The sequence below is a fragment of the Sminthopsis crassicaudata genome, chromosome 5 (genome assembly GCF_048593235.1).
Source record: "Sminthopsis crassicaudata isolate SCR6 chromosome 5, ASM4859323v1, whole genome shotgun sequence".
Taxonomy (NCBI): Eukaryota; Metazoa; Chordata; class Mammalia; order Dasyuromorphia; family Dasyuridae; genus Sminthopsis; species Sminthopsis crassicaudata.
In genome coordinates, this window is record NC_133621.1 from 288,680,533 (window position 1) to 288,696,655 (window position 16,123).

The window sequence follows — 16,123 nt, forward strand, 5'->3', positions numbered from 1 at the left end:
CAAGTCACAACTTCCCAGTGCTGTAGGCAGAGCCTAAAACCTGCAGATGGCAAACCTACACTGATATGTCAGTTCCTTACCTAGAAGGTCTTTATGTGATTGAAATACCAGTTCCAATCTGTTTTCCCTATCATTATTTATTATTATTATTATTATCATTATTATTGATACAGAATACAAGGGAAGATCTAGAATAAAAAAATAGAGATGAACATGGGATTACAAATAATGGCTGGGGAGGCTGGGGAGACTCATCCTCCCCTGACTTGGATCCCTCTTCCCCTTCAGTCTATTGATGACCTTCTTATGTCTTCCTCTGTACACTTGGAGGTACCTCAGTCTCCCATCTTCAGCTCTTTACTTTTCTGTCTCTCTTCCCCTTCTTCACTGGGACTGGGGCCTTGGGCTCAGCATGGCCATGAGTAGGCAAGCCTGAGGGGTCACCCACTGGATAGGAGACTTGACCTCAGAAGAACTCTACTAGAAACTTGTTGGTGTCTCTCTCCTGACCACTATCCTGAAGATGGATATCTTTGCACACTTTGCATTACTTACTAACAGAGAATGCTAACTACTGATACAATACTCCTCTTTGTGTGAAAGTGGGTGTCTTGGATTAATTTTAATGATGACCTCTTACAAGGTACATCGGCAAAAGAGTCTGATGAAAAGGGGGAGGCTGCGTATGATCTCTCAGGTACAGTATTCCATGAAAGTATAAAGCTTCTTTTTTATTCTATGGTATAGATACTTGGGAATATCTCATGGCTAATAGTGAGGTTAACTGACCCTCTCTTTGTCATCCCCACCTAAAGAAGCCCTTACAAGTCAGAGGAAAAGTTTAGGGGACTAAGTCTTCCCAACCCAATCCTTGTGCAGCCAATGGAAACATAACTGTATAGACACTAGAATGTCTGTAACCATCCTTACCTAGCCCGCATCCTGTGGATAAGGATGGGCCAGTGCTGGGGGGTGGGATGAAGGATGGAACAGGGGAACCTCAAAATGTTTGGGCTTTGGGTTCAAATCTAACTTTCTAACTGGGTGACCTTAGGCAGGGAACATCTCACCTAGCCTTGGAAATCTCTAAGGTCCTATCTAGCTTTAAAGGTGAATTATAATAAATAACAAATTAGCTTTCTGACCAATGGATAAAATTTTTTCCTCAGACATACATCAGTCTTCAATCTGGTTCCCTACCCTAATATCTGAATCTCAATGATTAAATTGTAGAGATGAAATGTACATAACTATTTATAACTAAGTTATGTTGATACCTTCATCATCCATATTAGGACTTTTTATTGCTTTGGGAATTTTTATGAATACAAATGGCTAAGTAGAAAGCTTTTATCGGCTATTATTGAGCCACAAAGAGACAATTATTGGAACACACTCTAGGTACATAATATCCCCTTCTGGTGTGGTAGACTTGACTCTAAGGTCATCAAGGATTATGTTAGCCAAGCAGCAGTTCTGGCAGGACCTACTAAACTGGACAAACATTGAAGACAGGACTGGTTTTAGGTTCTGTCTCAATCTCCCAAGAGTCAGCCTAAATAAGGTACCATGTTGGCCTGAGATACTAATTTTTTAGATATATTAATTCTCAGTGACCATCTGCCAAATCCCAGAGGGACTTGGAAATTTTTCTCACACCAATGCAATAAAAACTCATCAGGCATTTATTAAGTGACTACTGTGTGCAAGGCACTGTACATATGCTGGGAATATAAAGACAACAACAAAATAGCCATTGCCTTCACAGAGCTTACTTTCTGCTCTTGAAGCCTAGATTGCATATTAATATTCTACAGTCAAAAACTTAGAGGGTATTCAGAAATCACAGAATTTCCTGTTAACTATTTATTTGAGATCCCCAAATTAAACAAATTTGATGGCATTTTCTGTTAAATTGTGAAAAAACATCTAGTCATTTTCTCTTGAATTTGAACCCAAAGTCTCATGCCCCAATTTCATTATTGATAATGAAATACAATTTTGAGTTTCTACTGTCTTAAGGTTTCAGGTTAAATAGTACATGAGAATAACTGGAGAATTTTCCCTTCTTTTTCCTTTCTTTTTTGCTTAATAGCGGAGGACTGGATAGTGGCCAACACAGAACTGACCGACAAAACTAAATTCACCATAACTGGTCTTCCAACGGATGCAAAAATCTTCGTGAGAGTAAAAGCTGTGAATGCTGCTGGTGCCAGTGAACCTAAATATTACGGACAACCAATCTTAGTCAAGGAAATTATTGGTAAGTTATAACATTTTTTTTTATTTCTGCACTGTCCCATCCCCTGTTCCTTCCCTTTCACCATATTGAATCTTCTCATTAAATCTCCTTAAATGCGATTTACTAATGATTCCCAGGAGTTAGATAGAAGTCAAAGAACCATCCATCCATGTTTATTCAAGTTGAAAGAACACTAGTCCTGAATGAAAAAGATCTGGGTTTTTCAATGGACTGGAAGTCAGCATATAGCATAATACTCAGAGAAAAAAAATCTAATCATTGGATAAGATGTCATAACAGCCAGCACAAGGAATATTAAAAGATTGAATGAAGCTTTCATATGTAGAATTAACATCAAGTTGCTTTCTTACTCAATAGATGGGAGAGGGGCAGGAAGAAGGAAGAGAATTTAGAACTCAGGTTTTTTTTAATGTTAAAAGAAATAAATAATCATTTTTAAATACCTAGCAGAATGCCTTGAATATATGTAAAGTAGTTCTTCTCCAGTGGATCAACATAGGGAAGACTTCCACATAAATTTAAATCATGTATTCACTGAGGCAAGTGATAGATAAATAGTCCTACTGCATCCTTCTTGTTCAAATTCCATCAGCATTTTGTCCAGTTGTGAGCTCTCTCTCTCTTAGGAAGGATATTGGCAGCTGGAGAAACACTGGAGAAGAAGAGTAAGATGGTGAGAAAGCTGGATATTAGGAAAGGAAATATTTAGAGGAAATTAGAAAGTCACTTTCAAGGATTATCAGGTTGAAAATCTTTGTTCTTCTTGGTCTCAGAATATTTCTATCTAAAGAAAGTGATTTGACTAAAAATGGCCTAAATGAACCAACCACTAACTCATAGAGTTGGTCCCTGGAAAATATCTCCATTTGTGACCTCAAGAAGTTTGCTATTTTTCTTTGTTATGGATGCTTATTTCCCACATAATCTGGGGAAAATCTGACAGTTCAAAAATGTTCTTTCCTCTGTTAGAACCGCCAAAGATTCGCATCCCTCGACATCTGAAGCAAACTTATATTCGAAGAGTTGGAGAAGCTGTGAATCTTGTCATTCCTTTCCAGGTAACAATGATGTGGAAGTTTTTTCTCTCTTCTAAGATGTTAGGAAATGGGGATGGGTTTAGATTAACCAAAAGGAAGTGCTTTCTGAAAGGGAAGATCATTAAACAATGATTTGACAAAGCTGAGAGAATCAAGAAAAATGGCTTTTCTGTATTGACTTCTACATTGATGTAAATGTATTGACTATTTTTATTGCTGCTGCCCCAAAATACACAGAAGATAATTTCTTGACTCAGGAGGACTTGGATGCAAACCCGGCCATTGATCTTGACAAGCTGTGTGGCCCTTTTGTATATTCTCAAAGAACACAATCCAGTTAAATAACTTTCTTGTTTTACCTTGAGTTTTTTTTTTCCTTTCTTTTCAGGGAAAACCAAGGCCAGAGTTAACTTGGAAGAAGGATGGTGTTGATATAGATAAGAACCAAATAAACATACGCAACTCTGAAACGGATACAATCATATTTATCAGAAAAGCAGAAAGAAGTCACTCAGGGAAATATGATCTGGAAGTGAAAGTGGACAAATATGTGGACAGTGCCTCAATAGATATTCAGATAGTTGGTAGGTTTAAAGAAAGAAAATCAGAATATTTTTGTCAAAGCAATAGAGAGCTCTAATTTTTCCAATAATTCTAGCAAATGTAGCAATAAAATTTTTAAAAATAATACTGCTATGCCCCATTTCAGAAAAGCAGTTGCACAAAATTCTAAAATTTAATAAACAGATCGATTTCTCCTTCCCTTTCTACCTACCTCCCAATTTTTCACATTACAAAATATTTTTTTTCATTTTGCCAAAAAATTCCTTCTGAAAGGCATATTATGAGATACACAAGGCTGTGCTAGGTGGTCCAGTGCATAGAGTGCTGGACTAAGAGTCAGGAAAATTCATATCCCTGAATTTAAAACTGACTTAGACACTTACTAACTGTGATCCTGGGCAAGTCCCTTAACTTTTTTGATTAAATTTCTTCAACTGTAAAATGAGGTGGAGAAGGGAATGGCTAACCACTCTAGTATCTCTGCCAAGAAAACCCCAAATGGTTTTGAGATTTGGATATTATTGAACATTACTGAACAGCATGAGATTTCCCCAACTGCTAAATGATTTCCAGTTGTTCCAGTAGCACAATTCTAGAGGAAAACTACTATTTCTAAGCAGTTTATGTATTCTCTCAAGATTTTCATTCCTGGAGAGCAGATGTGTATCACAGAGTTTGTTATTGGTCCTTCATTCTCAAAGAGGATCATGACATTCAAATTAATTGGATTTAAGTGAGGGAGGGATGTACAGAGTCACCTGCCTCACTTCCCCCTCCAGAGCCTCAGGTCTAATGGGCAGATATAGATCAGGATGACTGGAGATGGCCCTGGATGCCTTTTTAAGCTAAGGTCTTAGTTTGACTGAGGCTGTACCAAATAGATAGCAATTGAGGCAAAGAATCTCCTCTCTTACCTAGTCAAAAATAACAAAATAAAATAAAATGAAACTCCAAATAGATAGATAAATAAATCTAAGAGGGGAAGGCCTTCAGGGTTTCTAGCCAAAGCAGAAATAATTGCTATTTACATTCAATCTGAGCCCATCAGGACCAACAATGACCAAATGGGACTTGGTCTGAAACCTATTGGTGGCCAATCAATATCAGCACTTATAGGAATGGTTTATTGACTATTTCTAAAACTAGCCTCAAAGCTACTGCAGCCTCAGCAGCTCAACTGCCCAGCCTTCCTTGCTGTCCTAACACTCTTCTAGAATGCTAATTTCTAATACTAACCAAAATTTGGAAAATTCTTCACAATCCATAAATCATAGTCATTTCTAAACATGAGAAAATGGAAGAGATGGCTTCCCAAAGTCCCTCCTACTTCTATCTGTCATTTTGGCAAGGTCAAAAAATATTTTCAAGAAGTAAATTATCCTTGCATATGTTTTGAAAATAAAAAGCTTTAAAAAGGGGGGAAATAAAAAAGAAAATTAAAAACTTTAATAACAAAAAGAAAAAAAAAAGAATAGCAGAAGTAAATAATTCTCCTTTGAATTTCTAATTCATCTTTTGACTACTCTCCCCCTGCATCCAAAGTAACAATTTCATATGGCAAAAGTCAGCTCTTTGGTGCTAGTTTATATAAGTCCATGATATTAACCATACTTTTCTGGTTGAAGAAAAGAATGAAGAAGAACTTTGAGGTTGTAACATGTTTTTTGATATATTGTTGTACAATCTTGTTGTAAAAGAAAGCACTTTTTTTTCCCAAAAAAAGTAAATTGTGGGCATTCAGATTATGTACTACTCAAAGTGGGAAGAAAGGAGTTCAGAAATGTTTTTCTGACAAATAAATAGAGAGAGAAAGAGAGAGAGAGAGAGAGAGAGAGAGAGAGAGAGAGAGAGAGAGAGAGAGAAAGAGAGAGAGAGAAAGAGAGAGAGAGAGAGAGAGAGAGAGAGAGAAAGAGAGAGAGAGAAAGAGAGAGAGAGAGAGAGAGAGAGAGAGAGAGAGAGAGAGAGAGAGAGAGAGAGAGAGAGAGGCAGAGAATCGCACCACTGTAAAGTGCTTTTTATTTTCCCAGATCGTCCTGGCCCACCCCAAAGTGTAAAGATTGAAGATGTGTGGGGAGAAAATGCTGCCTTAGTATGGACCCCACCAAAGGATGATGGAAATGCTGCCATTACAGGGTACACAATCCAAAAAGCTGACAAAAAGAGCATGGAAGTTTTTATTGCCTCTGAAGGAGCAAGGAGAATAATATTTTTATTTCAAGTTTGTAATATCTTATATCATATATATATTTACATATCTGAATATCTATTCATATATTAATATATACATCAATATATGTATATATGGAATATTTACTTGTATGTGTAAATAAACAAATCAATCAACAAGCATTTATTGATCATCAACTGCATGACAAAGACTGTCCTAGATAGGTATTGAGAATACAAATACAAATGAATAAGCAATCCTTATTCTCAAGGAATTTATGTTTTAAGAGGGGAGACAACAAGCCATATAGATGACTGTACAGAATAAATAAAGGGAGAATAAATACAAAAACCCCAAAGTAGTTAGAGAGGATGGTGCTGGTAGCCCGGGGAGGGGGGAGATTAAGAAAGGGATTAGAGGTAGGACTTGATTCTAGGAGGCAAAGGTGAGGAGGGAGGGCACTCCAGGTATGGGACCGATTCAAAGGCAGGGAGATAACTGAGAGAATGCTTTGTCTGTGGATCATAGAGAAGGCCAGTTTGGCTGTATCTAAGAGTAGGAAGAAGAACTGATGCCCAAGAGGCTGGAAAGAGAGATTTGGGAGAGATTGAACAGAGCAAGAGACAGGGTCTTGAGCAAGGGAACAACTTGTCAGATATGCATGCAAGGAAATTGTATTTAGCGCCTATTTGGAGAATAAGCTGGGTTTTGCAAGGGTTCAAAAATTATCCATGCATATATTTTGAAAATAAAAGGCTTTTTTTTTGGAAAAAAAATTACAATTTTTTTAGAGAGAATTAGGATGATAGTCTGGTAAAATTTTTCTAAGGCTAAAATTTAGGGATGTTTGAAGGCAGCAAGGAAGGAACCATAGTTAGAAGCTGGAGGTTAGAGAGAAGTGCAAGTGACCCAGGAGGTGAAATCAGGAGAGTGTGGATAGAGATGTCTGCTTGAAAGAAAGGGATACCCCATTTTCAGGAATTAGGAGAAGGAGATGATAGAGAGCAGTCCAGTGAGATGAAGGGGAGAGAAGAGAGCTCACTGAAAATAAAGTAAGAGATGGAGTATGGGAGGCTTGAGAAGGGAAGAGAAATTTTGGAATAGCTAACTCCAAAGAAATCCCTTGAGATCCTCATAGAAATTAAGTGACTCACCAAGTGTCACAGGAATAGGAAAGTGTCCAAGGTGGGATTCTCACCCAGGTCTTCCTGCCTTCAGATCCAGCAGGGCTTCCACCACCCAGCAGCCTCTGGTCAGAGAGGGAGAAGTGAGGGGTAAGGGGCAGGAAACTGTATCTGAACACAATAAAGACAATCTAACCAAGGATCAGCTTAAAAATAGGTTTGCGCCCTATCTCTTTCTACCATCTGAAACCTCATTGCCGTTAGTCTGGTTTTTCTTTTTTTTAATGCCTTTATCAGTGTCTGGGCTGCCACCGTCCCAATGATCTTCCTTCACATCCCTTCACAGCCTCATTCCATATCTCTGTGGGTGTCCTGCATTATCCCCATTTTGACGGCACCATCATGATCCTTTAGGACCACATTAATATGATCCATTATTAACCTTTTCAGCCATTTTTTAGTCATTGAAATTCAGATTTTTTTCTGGGTTTTTTTCCCCATAATACTTGAGCAATATTTTTGTATAGAAATATTCTCTATTTCTCTTTCATCATATCTTTGGGGTAAATCTCAACAGTGAGACCACTGGGTCACAGTTAGTTTTGTGATATATTTTCAGATTGATCCCAATTCAGGGCAAAAACTGTTTTACTGGATGCTGGATATGAAAAGACAAAAGAATCCTTGACCTCAAGAAGCTTTCAGTCTACTGTTAGGATACAAAAATGTACACAAATATAAATACCTCCCCAAAAAGGGAAAAATAAATACAAAGTAATTTGGGAAAAGGGTGCAAAATAAATGTTGGCTGAGCTTTACATAGATAAAAACAGAAGGCTCTACTGTTTTTGTTGATGGTTCATAGGGCTTATTCACTGGCCGGACCTTGTCTAGTTCACCCCATTCCTCATCCAAGCTAATGAGGACAGAAGCTAAAGCCTTTTTGCTGCCCTTTCTTTCAGGATTTCCTTTCTTGTATTACTGCCTCAGGCTTGGAAGAGAAGGGAGCGATGATCTAGTCTAAGCCACTGCCCACTGCCCACATCAGCTCTCCCGCACTCTTCAACATGAAAAGGATATTTTAAAGTTTCCTCCTAAGTGTAGGGGAGTTCACAGAGCCCTGGATCCCCTCCAAGACCCTGAAAGTTAACTCTCAGCAGGGAGTTTTGAATTCTCACAGGCCCCTGTTCTGAGAAGGAGTCTCCAAAGTGTCTGTGACCAGGCTTGAGACTGGAGGCAGCTTTATTCCCCATGTCATAAGAGGAGACTGTTCTTCTATGGGATGGAGTTGACAGAGTCAGGTGACTCGGAGCCTCTTCTGAGGCTGTCCGCTGCCTCCCAAGAAGCCCAGACTACAGAGACTGCCACATCCCCCATTTTACAGAGGAGGAAACTGAGACCCAGGGAGGCTCAGAGCCTTGTCCCAGGTCACCCAGGAACCTTTGATTCCAGAGCCAATGACCTCTCCAGCATAGCACTCCAATGTCCTGTATGAGGCACAGAGGGGAACCTGGTTCTCAAAACCTGGAAAGGGCCTACCTAGGTAGCATAGGGGATAGAATGCTGCGTGGGACCTCCAGAATGGACGCTTGCCCGTCTTGGGCATGTCACTTAAGCTTTCTGTGCCTCAGTTTCCTCGTCTGTAAAATGAGAGAATCGGACTAGAGCTCTTCCAGTTCTTGATTGTAATTCCATTATCTTAAATTCATTGTACATGGATAAGCCTAGTTAACTGTGGAGGGACTCCCTCAACAGACTGACCACAGGGTAAGCACTAAATTAAATTTAACTAAATTAAAATTAAAATTTCACTAATTAAAATTAAAAACTAAATTAAAAGCCTAGAAGGAGACAAGGAGAAAATTGGGAAGGATAGTGTGAATGTGCTATGGAAGGAGAGCTAAATTTGGAGGCAGGGGAATGGGTTTAAATCTTGGCTATAACTCTATCTGGCTAACTTAGGTTGTCACTTCAGCATTCTGTGCCTCAGTTTCCTTATTTGTAAGATGAAGGGGTTGGATGACTTCAAAGGACCCCATCTAGCTCTAAATCTTAAGCAGATCTCAAGAATTTCAGACTTCTCTGAGCAGACTATTTTTATATCTCAAATTCTTTTCCTTTTTCTGGATTACATAATTTGATCAGATTTGGTATCTAGAGTATTATCTTTCATCAAAACATGGGCCTCCAGGGAGTTGGGCAGATGGATTACTTATGAGGTATGTGTCTGAGCATCTAAGACTTCCTAAGACCTAAGGGTCGTGCCAGAAATCACAAGTTCAAAAATAGTGAAAAGACATATCCAAAGCTGATTCTAAATGTTGATCCTCAGAACGTTTGAATACAGACCTGGCAACAGGATCCAAAAGATATGAACCCACTGTGTTTTCAGTAGCCTTCCCTTCTCCATAACCATGACCCTGAGAACCTTTACTGCAACTGATAGCCATCTCCAGCTGTCCCCATTGCATCATCCAGGCCAGGAGTCCTTCATCTGGGGTTTTGTAAACTTGTGTTTTTTAAAATGTAAATAATATTTTATTTCTTTCCATTCCATGCAAATATTGTTTTCAATATTCATTTTTGTAAGATTTCGGTTCCAAAAAATTTTCCCTTCTTCCCTTCCCTTCCTGTTTCCCAAGACAGCAAGCAATCTGATGTAGATTATATACATGCATTATATCATGTTTAATATTTCCACATTAGCCATGTTATGAAAGAAGAAACAGAACAAAAAGAAAAACAAACACACAAAGAGACAAAAGAAAGTAGAAATAGCACACTTCGGACTGCATAAAGACTCAGTTCTTTTTCTGGATTTAGATAAAATTTTCCATCATGAGTCTTTGGGAATTGTCTGAGATCATTGTGTGATGAGAAGAGCTGCCAATCATAATTGATCATCCCACAATGTGTTTTTATGTACAGCTTTGTGAACTTTTAAAATTTTTAATAACTCCGGCTTCCTTTGTACTACTAAAATTACAATTCTGAGAAGGGGCCCAAAGGCTTCACAGACATCCAAGGGGTGAGTCCATGACACAAGAAAGGCAAAGAATTCCTAGCCCAGGCTGTGTAGGATCTGTACTCCAGCACAGGAGCCCGGGAAAGCCATGGTCTATGGGAGTCTTACAGGTGATAATTCTGCTCTGCTCTGCCACATACAGAGTATTGTGCCATTCTGGGTGGCCGGTGGGTGGTACAATGGAGAGAGGAGGAGGTCTCGAGTCAAATCCTACCTCAGACCCTTCCTCTCTATGTGACCCTGGGCAAGACAGTTGTTTCTTTTGTTGGAATAAGACCAACGAGTAAACCCCTACATAAAAGGGCCATCATTTAGTCATTTGGGGTTGGGAACAGTAGGGAATAGAGGAAGGAGAAAAGAGAGAGTGAACAGATAAAGGGAAGGGGGGATTACTAATTACCCAGAAAGCCAGAATGATAATCAAGCTACCTCTTTTAATTCTTGGGGTAAAATTTTGCTTAATCACTTTGGGTCCAGTCCCAGTTTATTGAGAAACAATATTCTTCAGAGCCTAGACCTTATATGAATTCATTTTACTACACTTGATAAAATGGCAATTTGACTTAAATGGTCTTTTTCTCACTTAAAATGCCAAAATTGCAAAGAAGGAAATTGTGATCCACGTAAAAAAAATATTACATGTATTAATTGTCTTTTAAAAAGATATAATGTATATATATATATATATATATGTATATATACACACACATACATGTAATTTTTTCTTCATCAGCTGCACTAAATGTGAATGACAGGTTGTATATATTCTATAAGTCATACTCAACTTAAACATTCTTTGAATGTTTAAGATAATTAAAAATAATGGTTATTTCAATACTGCTACTGCTGTCAACTAATCAATATTATAATTAGGCTAATTTGTTGTTGTGAGTGGTGATTATTTTTCTCTAGTGATTTATCATAATTGGCTTCCAGAGCCAGATAAATTGGTAATAAGAAGTAGCATAATTTATTGGTAGAGGTGCTGGACTACGGTCACATCATGAGCTATTTGAGCCCTTAACCTTGAGCCTCTGTTTCCTCATCTGAAAAACTACCAGGCCCATAGAGTTTCTGTGAGGATCAAATGTCATTCTACATCCAGGATTCTTTGCAAACCTTAACATGCTATATTAGTGGTTGCTATTATTATTTAAAATTATATTACTAAAATTTTGTTGAACTCCAAATAGCAGAGTTGGTATCTGGACCCAGTTCAGGAGACTTTATGCTTAAGTGTTTTTTGACTGTACCATACAACAAAGAAAAAAAATTGGTTTTTTTTTTAAAAGGAGGAAACCAAGCTTGTCCTGAAGGACTGAATTTCACTCTACTCTGTATGGGCTGTTTTTCAGGAATGGTTCACTGTCATCGAGCACTATCACAGGACTAATGCTACCATCACCGAGCTTGTCATAGGAAACGAATATTACTTCCGAGTATTTGCTGAAAACATGTGTGGTCTGAGTGAAGAAGCCACAATGACAAAAGAGAGCGCGGTGATCGCCAAGGATGGTGAGTTGGAGAACCGTGGTCCTTCAGAACCTTGGTTGCAAATAGGCACTCCAAAAAAGGAAAAAACAAAAACAAAAACAAGAAAACAACTAAATGTTCAGAGATATTAAATTAACAAAGTAAATACTACAAAAAGTAGTATTAAAAACCAATATTAGTTCTCAATCACTTTGCTTTAAAACATGACCCTTTAAATCCCTTCCAGTTTCTGGTCATTTGGTCCAATTCAAGTGCCAAGGGAAAAAAGGAAGAAGAGTGACTTGTTTCATTAACATAAGGCGCCTTGATGCTCGGATGCTTATGAAACAAACCCTAACTCGCTTGACAGGGAGGAGATGGATGGCTGAATTTGGGCAACAAATCATTCATTTCTGAACACGGTCTTTAGCATGGAAGCTCTTGAGGGCAGGGACTGTGACAGCTTTGGTTTTGTCTCTCCAATGCTTGGTACAAAATAAATGCTTGTTATTTTATTGACTGCTTAATTAGAAGAGTTTCCTGTAGGAGAAAGAACACTAGAATTATCCTCAGAAAAGCTACATCACATTCTGACTTCTTCCCAGCATGATTCTGGGGAAGCGCTTCTGAAAAAAAAATTCAAAATATCATCTGTATGACTTTGGACCAGTCTGCCTAACTTCAGTTTTCTTACTGAGATGATTCTAGATTCCCTTTCCCTTCTCAGTCCGTGAGCCAGGGATCACCCGGCCACCAAGATCCCTTCCTTCTTTAAGTAAATCTGATCCTCATGAGATCCCTCCAGAGCCTTCAGATCCCACCATCGATCTCTTCCTAGACATGAGGACTGTAGAAAAGAGAAGTGACTCCTAATCATATTTTGGTTTGAAAAATGACTTCTCTTCTCCTGTTCAGTGCATCCCTGATTGAATAGCTTCTTGGTCAAAGGAAGGAGAAGGGATAAGAATCATCAGAGGGGAGCCATGGGCATAGGACTCCTACATGTATTCATTCACGCAGGGAGCCTGAGGACCGGCCGCAGGGTACCAGCAGCCGGTGTTTGCCAAGTTTCTTGGAGGATAGAAAATGGGCAGTTTGGAAAGTGTGCCCCAAATGATTCCTTTTTAAGGCTATTTCATTGATGGGTTTTTTTCCCCTATGCATTGTTTTTCTCCATAGGAAAAGTCTACAAAAACCCTGTGTACGATGACTTTGATTTCACTGAAGCGCCGATGTTCACCCAGCCTTTGGTGAACACGTATGCCATAGCAGGCTACAACGCAACCCTGAACTGCAGCGTAAGAGGCAATCCAAAGGTATGATTGGTCAGTCCCTGGGCTGCTCGCTATGGAAGAGCAGTTCAGCCCAAGACAAGCCTGCCCTGCACAGACAAACCTTGTCTCACAAAAGCCTTTATTTAGGAATGAATTCTGTATGGCACAGTGGAAAGAGCAGCAATTTTGGAATCAGAGATCCTGGGTTCAAGCCCCACTTCTGAAACTTATTACCCATCACCTTGGGCAAAACATTTATTCTTAATTTTATTATTATTATTTATTTGTTTGTTTGTTTTTTGCTGAGGCAATTGGGGTTTAGTGACTTATTCAGGGTCACACAGCCAGGAAGTGTCTGAGGTCTAATTTGAACTCAGGATCTCCTGACGTCAGGGCTGGTACTCCATCCACTGCCCCACCTAGCCACCCCAAAACCCTTATTTTCGTCTATAAGAAGAGACTAGTTGGACTAATGAGTCTTTGAAGTCTCCTTACCTCCTGGGGCCTCAGTTTCCTGATCTCTAAAATGAGGACCCCAAAGTCACTTCCAGCTGTTCATCTATAAGATTACGATGAGCCCACAAATCATTAAGATGCCTCTGAATTAGCTTCCCCTGAAATTCATGAATGGCACTTTCCATTTGTGTTTTATTTTGCCAGAAGCTAATTCCTATCGCAGATATTCCCGTGTATGCTTTTTTTATGTTTGCCATCTATATTATTCGTGAGACAAACAGTATGTTAGCCTTTCAAATGCTGTTTTCTCTCTTCCCTGGTGATAAATATAGCAGTATGAGGGTGCTAATATTTCTTTAACTCTCAGGACTGGCTTCTATCAGGACAGCAAGGAAGCTTGGGGTAGGTGTTTTTAACGGAGAGCTAGAGATGGCAGGATAATGTAAGGGGGAAAACATTTGCTTTATTATGGAGGGTCCTGGATTCAAATCTCATCTGGACTACTTCCTAGCTCTGTGGTAGCAGATAGTGAGTGTAGTTTGGCTGTAACAGAGCCAAGTCTGACCTGAGACCAACTTCCAGAGGCCCAGAGGGCACTGTTGGGAAAAAAAGGAATATCCTTCCAAGAAGTCACGGGATGAGAGTGCACTTGGAGAGACTGGCCTGGAGTTAGCATCTGAGGACAGATCCAAGCTCTTAGCTGCTTAAACTAAGTCACTTAATGAGCTGGGGCTCAGTTCCCTCAATTGAAAAATGAGCTCAGTCCTTGGACTACCAACCTCTCAGATTGGTTATGAGGCTTGAAATACTTTGTAAGCCATGACGTGCTAGAGAAACAAAACCTTGGATAAGAAGAGGAGGAAAACTAGTCAGAAGTGATGCTTTCTTGGAAATGTCTGCAAAAGCTCCTAAGATCTGATGGATGAGTTAATATGGCCACCACAGATCCATAGCAAAATAATTCTGAATAAATCTGTCTTCTTTCTCAAGGGCTCAAGAGCTTTCTCACGAGCTCAAGGGCTCAAGCATTTTCTACACAAAGAGTAGAAGTAAATTAAAACTGCAACAATTACTGTTCCTGTGAAGTCCTTTTTCCTCTTTCTCTATTAATCTTCCTTTGAAATGCTATGTTACACACTGAAAAGCAGTTGAATACTGACTACTCATGATGACCAAATGTGATCCAAGAGAACACGTGATGAAAACATCTTTACAGAGAGATGGGGGACTCCAGGTGGGGGGGGGAGTGTTTCTGCCTCGTTGGGGTTTGTGACTGTACTGTTGGTCTGGCTCAAATGTTTTTCTCTGTAAAAAGAAAGGTTCAATGTCAGAAGTGGAAATAACATTAGGAAATGACCGACTTAAAATAAAAAACCATCAATACAACTTATTTTCAGTGGCTTTTTTGCTCTTCTTCTAAACTTTTTATAATTCATTCCCTTCCCTCTTCTTCCCCTTCCTAACATAATTATAGCCCAAAATAACCTGGATGAAAAACAAAGTTGCCATTGTGAATGACCCAAGATATAGGATGTTCAGTAACCAAGGAGTCTGTACTTTGGAGATTCGTAAGCCCAGCCCCTATGATGGAGGGACCTACTGCTGCAAAGCAGTCAATGAGCTGGGGACAGTGGAGATTGAATGCAAGCTGGAGGTGAAAGGTATGAGTTCTAAAATCCTTCTTTAGGAGCCAAAGTGAACTAGATCTGCTCTTTTGTTTTGCAATCATCTCTGCACAGTCCACAAACAATAAATAAAGTTATAGTGTTTAAAATGAGGGGGGTGCAAACTTGTACGTCTCCTCTGGGTCTGATATCATACATACGAGTAAATGTAATCATGTAGAATGGGTCTATATTATCCTGTATAAGTTTTGTCTATTTAAGGTACAGTGGCTAATGCCAGGGGGATGCCAAGGTGAGAGCAGTTTGGTGAGTATAAATGGAACAACAGTGATAACATCCTAAGGAAGCAGTTGGTCTTGGAGGCTAAAGAACCTCAAAGAAGTGAAATTATCTAATGAAATAATGGTTCAAGAGAGATTATATAAGAATATAATCTATACTTGGGTAAATGCTATTGTCATACTCAAAAATACCTAAAAAATGCAACCAGAGTGAAATTATTTAGTGAAATAGTGGTTAAAGAGGAGAAATTATATAAGAATATGATCTATGTTTAGGTAATGCTATTGTCATCTGAAAAGTACATAAAAATGCAAGTGAAGTAAAATTATCTAATGAAATAGTTGTTTAAGAGGAGAGATTATATAAGAATTTAATCTATGTTTGGATAAAGGCTATTGTCATATTGAAAAATATATTAAAAAATGCAGCCAGAGTGAAATTATCTAGCGAAATAGTGGTTCAAAGGAGAGATTATATAAGAATATAATCTATACTTGGGTAAATATTAATGTCATACTGAAAAATACATTAAAAAATGCAACCAGAGTGAAATTATCTGATGAAATAGTAGTTTAAAAGAGGAGAGATTATATAAGAATTTAATCTATACTTGGGTAAATGCTAGTGTCAGACTGAAAAGTACATTAAAAAATACAACCAAAATAAAATTATCTAATAAAATAGTGGTTTAAGAGGAGAGATTATATAAGAATTTAATCTATACTTGCTATTATCATACTGAAAATACTTTTAAAAATGAAACCAGTGTGAAATTATCTGATGAAATAGTGATTTCAGAGGAGAGATTATATAAGAATTTAATTGACACATGG

At 38.6% G+C, this 16,123-nt stretch overlaps 1 protein-coding gene across 13 annotated transcripts in view; it reads left to right on the forward strand.

Moving 5' to 3' along the window:
* MYBPC1 (myosin binding protein C1) overlaps positions 1-16,123 on the forward strand; it is a 107,197-nt gene that overhangs the window by 84,537 nt on the left and 6,537 nt on the right. For 8 of the 13 annotated variants that reach the window (XM_074271378.1, XM_074271382.1, XM_074271377.1 and 5 more), the window contains 8 exons: positions 644-697; positions 2,096-2,263; positions 3,233-3,321; positions 3,689-3,884; positions 5,892-6,034; positions 11,536-11,695; positions 12,833-12,969; positions 14,858-15,044. In XM_074271378.1, the coding sequence (XP_074127479.1) occupies positions 644-697; positions 2,096-2,263; positions 3,233-3,321; positions 3,689-3,884; positions 5,892-6,034; positions 11,536-11,695; positions 12,833-12,969; positions 14,858-15,044 (1,134 nt within the window). The remainder of the gene's footprint in view (positions 1-643; positions 698-2,095; positions 2,264-3,232; positions 3,322-3,688; positions 3,885-5,891; positions 6,035-11,535; positions 11,696-12,832; positions 12,970-14,857; positions 15,045-16,123) is intronic. The other 5 variants (XM_074271384.1, XM_074271379.1, XM_074271386.1 and 2 more) reach the window with 1 other exon arrangement.